This window comes from Bombus vancouverensis, chromosome 13, assembly GCF_051014615.1.
Source record: "Bombus vancouverensis nearcticus chromosome 13, iyBomVanc1_principal, whole genome shotgun sequence".
NCBI classification, from domain to species: Eukaryota; Metazoa; Arthropoda; class Insecta; order Hymenoptera; family Apidae; genus Bombus; species Bombus vancouverensis.
The window spans coordinates 2,235,619-2,243,672 of record NC_134923.1 but is presented as its reverse complement, the minus strand read 5'-3'; the positions used below and the strand labels follow the sequence as shown (position 1 = coordinate 2,243,672).

The following is an 8,054-nucleotide window of genomic DNA, read 5'->3' as shown; positions in this document are numbered from 1 at the left end:
TGCTGGTATAAGGAAGAGATGAAATATTTATTACAAACTTGATAATTCCTTTCTTTCTCTTAATCGTTACTTCAGATTACTACGCTATCGTGACCTATCGACTTAATTTCTTTTTTAATTTTAACACCAATACCCAGAAATAAGCAGAATAACAGATTTATCTTTCATCTATAAAATAACAATTAAAAATACATATCATTTTATATTGAGAAGAGAATTATTGAATGCTCAAAAATTGCTATACGCGTGAGGAAATAAATTTTACATAATTTTTACAAATTACTGAAGATCATAAGATTTTTATACGGTGGTATTATGAGGTATGTATAGTAGAACTAGAACGAAATGATTCTAGAACCTCAATTTGCCAGCAGTTCGCTATAACATTCGTTAAAAATTAAGGTACTGATGAGTTATCCATTTAACTCGAGCCTGCGCTTGTGAAACAACTCCCATCCTTTGTCGATTAGTTCGAACGGACTCAAGCACTGCATTATGAGAATTACATTAATTTCTATTTTTTTAAACAGGTCTGTCTAAATATGAATTCTGTGAGGTATTTTATCTCAATTCCTTTTCTTGTTTCTTCTTATATTTGGCGTATTCATAGCAGAGCGACCCAAAATCGGATCGTCAATAAGAAAGTTATCATCAATAAATTTTAAAGTACGCGTAGTAAAATGTTTAATGCGATAAAAACGAAAATTACCAGACAAAATAGGAAAAGGACCTAAATGCTTGTAAGAATGTGAACAATTTCATTGTATTTCGCTAATATCTCTGGAAATTGAGTGCGATTTTAGATAAAAAGAAAATTACATTGTAATTATATTTCAGGTAGGCATAATCTAAATTATCAGTTAATAAAAAAACTAAAGGTATTTTATTGTATGGTGTCAGTCACCGATAATTTACTGGACTTTCCGACTATATAATGACTGTGTAAAAACATGTAAATAGAACAGCAATATAATAGTATAGAATTAAAGATATATTTCATTGTGCATTTTGAGTTAAAATAAAGTAATCAGTATGAATGAAAAAGCAAACGATATCGGTGTTCTATGGTGTTAATAACATAGAGGTTGTTAATTGTTTTGTATTCTAATTTGAAACCTTTTTACATTAAAAATATAGACCTGTTATAAATCTATTATACTTAACTCATATCAAAAAGATTTACGAAATTATTTAAAAATATAATTTTGGGCTACAATTGATATATTATAGGATCGTACGCATACAACTAATTTGAATGAAATTACTTAGGTATATTATATTATCCTATTATTAATTTATATTTTGTATTTTAGTTGATAAAATTACTAATATATTCTAAAACTTAATACACGTTCGCTTCTAAATCTCAATTATTCTTAGTCAACATTTTAATCGAGAGAATTACGAAGTAAAATGAAATTTATTAGAATTTTTAACAAGTATTTATATTTATATTTTTTATTTCGTTTCTAAACTTCTTCTCCAACGTTTTTGTATCAGCTTCTTTTATTAATTTTACCAATTCATTGACCAACTTATGATTACCGGCTGCCAATACTTTTGGTGACATGATATTGAATTCTCCTCCTGGAACAAATCAGTTCTTTTATTTAAAAAATCATTAATAATCGTTATTGGTGTTGTTATCGGTATTATTAAATTATTAATTTTTCGCAGAGCTATTATCTTGATTAATTATAGTAGGAATTATAATTTTAATTATCTAAATAATTAGAAACAGAAACGGGACACACATACAAAAAGCTGTGTTAAATGTTAATTTAAAAATATATCACACACAATGAAATATACTTTTTACGTTGTATTCATGTAATGTATTAACCAGAGAATATAATATTAATATGATCTAAAAGATAAAAATGTGGTATAATTGTTTAAAACAATGAGAGAAAAGGGAAAAGATGAAAGGATGTGCTAAGTCTTAATTTAGTAATATGTAGTATGTCGAGTTATTTGAGATTACTGCAAATTGCGTTAAGAGTATCTACCATTTGTATCTATTACTACACCTCCCGATTCTCGAATGATAAGTACACCAGCAGCTACATCCCATGGCATCAAATTGTCGGTGTGGTACCCTTCTGCTGCACCCATTGCTACATAACACAAACTCAATGCCGCTGATCCTATTGTTCGTATGCCATGTGCTATCGAAACGAAAGCTTCCACTCTGCCAAGAGTAATGTCCCTGATATTCTCGATTGTTGCATAAGAAGCCTCTAAACAAAGTAACGAATGCTCCAGTCCTGAAAACACGTTATACGTGTACATTTTAGTAACTATTCAGTTATTAAATTATGCTATAGGAAGTAGAGATATTCTCTTCGCCAGTTGAAAATTGCAATGAGCTCGATGTCAAAGCGTTATCATAGTTTTACCATTTTTCGTTTATTTTCCATCTCAACGTTTGCTGTGTTTTAATTTATCGGAGATAATAAATTAATGGAATTAAACCTAACAGATTAGAATAGAAAGTTCGATATAAAGTATATTCGAAGCCAAATATAAAAAAGTAATTAATAAATAATAGTAACAAAAATATTAATATTACTATATTATACGAAATAATCCATAGCGAATAAATTTGAAATATCGTTGAGATTTGTAGTCATTTTTCTCAATATAAATAATATAAAATATGAGAATCAGTTCAACTTATTCTACATATTTTACAATACATTATATTACGTCAAAACATACTAGAAATCGGAAAGAAAACAATATTTTATTTTGATTTGTCAATTTCGATAATTAATTGTATATAAAATATACATTGTATTAGATTATATTAAAGAAATATATAAAACATATGTTTGTAAACTCACTTTCTATACTAGAGCTTTTAATAAGCTTCCCATTTAAGTAGGCTCCTTGTCCTCTCCTAGCTGTGAATAATTGTTCTAATACAGGATTATAAACAATACCAATTTCTAGTTCTTTTTTTACTGCCAGTCCAATTGATATACAAGTGAAAGGAAAGGAGTGTACAAAATTTGTGGTTCCATCAATCGGATCAATGATCCACGTGGGATCGTCTGTTAATTCTGGTAAATGATTTGTGGACGAAACTGTTTCTTCAGCAATAAATCTATAAATGATATAAATATGACATCAACTCATTGTTACATGTTTCATAGTACAAAACTGTATATTATAATATATACAGTATTCGGCCAAATAACATATAAAAGTGTGCAGGACATAATTCCTTGTAGAGAAATAAGAAAAAATACAGAATAAAACTTTTTCATTCTTGGCTTAGTTTAAAAGAAAATCGTGTTTGAAAATTTATCAAGTATATTTGAACATGGCTAATTTCAGACTATACAGGACTAAATAACCGATAGGAGGCCATTCTACGTGTGAAAATAAGTCGAAAATGCAGAATATAATTTTTTCTCAAGACGGTTTGTTCCGGAAAAAATAAATTTGAAAATTTATCACAGGCATATAAGTGCGAGATCGATTCTTAACTAAACATGATCGATCTCTATTTTCTTGAAAATAAAGCCTTAAACGGAAAAATTTTGTTTTATATTTTTCGTTTATTTCCGCTTCTACAATAACATCATATTGATTATTCACTCATATCCAGTCGGTCATATTAGCCATGTTCAAGTATAAATTGAAATTTCAAACTAAGTTTTTTCGAAAACTAAGCCGACAATGAAAAAATTTTATTCTATATTATTTTCTTATTTTCCCATAAGGAATCACGTCGTACCAGCTTTTACGTGTTATTCGGCCGGACCCTGGCAGATAGTAAAAAATGAATATTTATGAGAAACATACTTGTGTGTTGGAAACTCTTTAGCCAAGCTATATATTAAAATTTCTTCAACTTTTTTGTCAAATTGAGTTACTAAATCCCAATCTCCAGCTTTAGTTTCGATATTTTTGCATCCTTCAATCGCATCCCGAATTACCTAAGCAATACAGAAACAAGTTGCTTCTTTCTTTGTCAATTGTTTTCACTTTAGAATTTTTAAACACAACATTGACATTCAACTTTCCTTTTAATATCAGAGTTGAATAGTAATTCGCTTGAGAATATATTACATTTAACCTCAAAATCCTCAGTCGCGTAATCACAATTCGCTGTTAAATAATATGATAGGGGAATTTATTGCTCCTAAGAAATATTCGTTTAATAAAAGTATGTGCCATTTGTATTTATAGATATTTAAAGAACGTCTTGCATTATTTAAATAAAGTTATAACTGAGTTCTGAGTGTTAGAAAATAAAGCATGCAATTTATTTATTTGAGGTTACAATAAAGAACGCAAGATTAATTACTAACTTGTTTATATAAGCTATAAATATACATTAGTTTTAAAAATGAAATGATTTTTGTTTTTAAGTATAACTGGTAATTGTCAAAGTTAATAGCTAGTTCAAATGTAACTGACAATTATCCAGACTAGTAGTTAGTTTGTAATTTAGCTGATTACAAATTACTGTTGATGTATGATATTGAATGTTCAAATTTTGGAAACAATCCTTCAGAAAACTAATTATTGTTTAATTAACTCTGTGTGATAAAAAGTGTGAGAAAAAATCTTTTCCCAAAAAGTTTTAAATACAGTAAATTGCATAAGATTTTTATAGAAATCTCAGGCCCTGGATACGTTTTCAATTCTCCGCAGATAATTTTTTTAAAAATACCGAAATAATTACATGCAATTATTTACTTGTGTAGCCAGTTTTATAGCAATACCAGCATGACCTCTGGTATACCTGTAAATTGTTGCAATTCTTAAAATAAATGAATAAGTGCGAGAAGAAAATTACTGCCAAATAATTCCCACTTTTGTAAGATCACACAAAATATAAAAAATATTATAGAATTCAAACGGATTTTTACGATCTCTTATCTCTGTCTGTCTGTTAAAGATACCAATTTTTCTAATATCTACATTTTTACATTTTAGAACTATCATCATTCCGTCAGTAGATATAAAAGAAAATATAAAAGATTCTAACTTTATACTTCTTTCTCTATTCCCTGCCTGTGCCTCTTTCTTTTATTTTTATTTATTTTATTATTTATTTTATTTATTTATATTTGTTTTTATTTCGTTTTCTCTGAAAATCTAATAAATGTGTCTTAAAACCATTTACAATTAGTTTATGCACCATAACGAAATGAAATTCTAAATAATTGTATCAAATGTGCAATTTTGTCGGTAACTGGCTTTATTACATATATATTTTTATAATATATTTTATAATATAATATAATTTTGATAATATAATTATATATGATTTATATAATTATATATTTTCGAGAAATTTCAGAAGTATATATATATATATATATATTTGTTAATAACTTTATGGTTGTATCGCAAATAGCAATGTTATATACTTTTTAACTTCAATTCGTGTAATTGTATAATTTAGAGTACATCTTTTGTTATGTATTCAACATATACGTAACAATCCATGAAATTTTTTGTACGATTATAAAATATATGTATGTGTAAATGTCATTGTAAGTAAATGGAGCAATTATCGCTAAATAGTATTCACATTATTTTTTGTATTGCCAAGTTCCTTTCGTTTTTGATAAATTCATTTTAGTTTTTACAAAGTAAAGCCTACTTTTCCTTTAAAAAAAGTTAAATTATGACATTTTACTTGAAAACTGCAAAAATACTTTCGCTGATTTTAATTAAATATTTGTATGATGTAGTTCTCGGAAAAATATTTGACACGTATTTTCTTCGTGCTCCTAATCATGTTGAAGGAGTGAAAACAGCTCTGGACGTTATGGGTTGGAAATACATTTCATCAAATATTTATTTATTTTATAGTTAAACGCAAGCTGTGGAAGATGTAAATGATATAAGATGGTTTCAAAAATTTATATCAAAAATCAGTAACAAACGATAAGTTATACACTATTAGACCTCCACAAAATTTTGTGACAGGTAGAATTCAACATTAATCAGAAAAATTAAATCGTGAAAGTACTAAAAAAATATTTTAATTCGCAACTTGCGTCGGTAGATAATAGATGAGCCGTACTACTTAATTTTGGAGTATTAACTTTCAGTGTCAATTTTATTTTTTATGCAAAATATTCAATTGATGATTTCTATTGTGTAAAGTGCAAAATCTAGATGAAAACAAAGTATTCTAAAGCTAAGTAATTCAACCCAAACTTCTGTAAGTCACCTACATTCAATGGCATCAGTCGAAGCTATTGGAGGTTAATAACAAAAAATCGAAAATCTTACAGGGACGAACAAATAAATTGCTGGATATTTGGAAAAGAATTATAGATAACAATCAATATTTTATTCAAGATTGATTATTAGTCTAAGAAATTCTAGTTACAAAAAATCAATTCATATTTTAGAAAAAGTAGACAACATTTTCGGATCATTCCAGTAGTATAAGCACTTCTATAATTATAAATATTCTTGTTGGTCATAAAGCATTTACGTATTGTTATCTGTATGATTGAATTATTCAATGAAATGTAGGTTGTATTCCATAAAGTGAAGTAAACATTTCCATTTCCACAGTTCCCTCCCAAATAAATTTTTTAATTTGTTAATCTAACTGATTTAATTTATAAATTAGAAATACCTTCCCAGTTTCGATGGTAAGCTTCAAAACGAAATCGTAATAACAATTTAATTCTTGCTGATCGATCATATTGACTAAATAGGGATCACTGACTTGCTGCTACTGTACTAACAGGTTGTTTAAACTAAACATTCGTTCGCGAAAGCTCTGCTTTTATGCTACGATGTGAACCCCCACTATAAATTTGTCGTCGCATTATTTAATATGATTCCATTGTTGTACTGATTCCATGAGTTCTATTCCATTTCATGTATGGTATATGTGATTAATACTATCTGATTTCATGTAGCTGTAATCAGTTTGTAAGAAATTGTTGATTATTACTGAATAACAGAAAACTGTTTTCAAGCCTATATCATGCTATAATCTTTTGTTGTTCGAAATACCAATATTAAATTCAAGTATATTGTGATCACCATTCTTTTTTGTAAAAAAGAAAAATGGATTAACTTGTCGATGTGATGTGAAATGTATTTTGTTGTGACGTGCATATATATATATATATATATATATATATATATATATATATATGTTATATAACATGTATATTATATGTTATATATAATGTCACACACGCGCGCGCACGCACACACATACACACACACGCACATATGCACGTCACAGCAAAATACATTACACAGCACATTAATAGGTTGACCCATTCTTCTTTTTTACAAAAATGAATGGTGATGAATGGTGGTGAACGGAAAAAGTAATAAAAACGTGCGGTCGGACACCAATGACGTTGAATAAAATAATATAGCGTTCTAGATTAAACTTTGTTCCGGAACATTGCATTTTTTTAAACTTTTCTTGATATTACTTTTTATTTTCTTATATTACTCGACGAATAAAGTCGAAATATATCAGTTTTGAGTATAAGAATCAATTTGTTCAAATTTATGCGTACTTAAAATTTGATACCTTACTTACCTTACTTACCTTAGCTTACTATATGGCTTACGTTGTCTCAGACATTAAAAGCAAAAAACTCTTTAAAGCGTTAATCTTGATTGATACTACAAATGCTATTGCTGTAGTATTGGTAGATCATTTTTCCGACCACCAAAAGGCAGTCGGTAACTCTTGTCCAAAATGATATTTAATGTTTTTTTTGGAAGTCATTGGGATCTGATCCCTATTTTCATTATTTTTCAAAACAATTAAAGGAGGTTTCGTTAAAATCCATGAGAACGTCACACACATCTCTGATTATTAAATAATGTAAGAAAATGTAACATATTTAATTGAAAATATTTGCACTATTTTACGGAGAAATGTAAAATACGGATGTAATCTTGAAGGGAAATTTCAATTTGGGAACTATATTACAAATAGGTTGAATTTTATGGCGTGGAGTTATTAAGATGCCAGTAAAATTCCATTTATCTGAACTTTGTTTATTGGCACGAAATTCTAGTTAGATCCAATTAAC

General features: G+C 27.9%; 1 protein-coding gene across 2 annotated transcripts; it reads right to left on the bottom strand.

The window, feature by feature from the left end:
- Positions 1-6,845, bottom strand: LOC117162239 (uncharacterized). Of its 2 annotated transcripts, none has more exons than XM_033344099.2 (5): positions 6,620-6,845; positions 3,814-3,947; positions 2,847-3,109; positions 2,031-2,267; positions 1-1,587 (listed from the first exon to the last, which is right to left on the bottom strand). In XM_033344099.2, the coding sequence occupies exons 1-5, from the start codon at positions 6,686-6,688 to the stop codon at positions 1,433-1,435; spliced, it is 858 nt and encodes a 285-aa protein (XP_033199990.1). In that variant the 5' UTR covers positions 6,689-6,845; the 3' UTR covers positions 1-1,432. The 2 variants fall into 2 exon arrangements, with proteins under 2 accessions (XP_033199990.1, XP_033199989.1); XM_033344098.2 differs by having other exon boundaries at positions 2,010-2,267; positions 6,620-6,771.
- Positions 6,846-8,054: the final 1,209 nt, after the last annotated feature.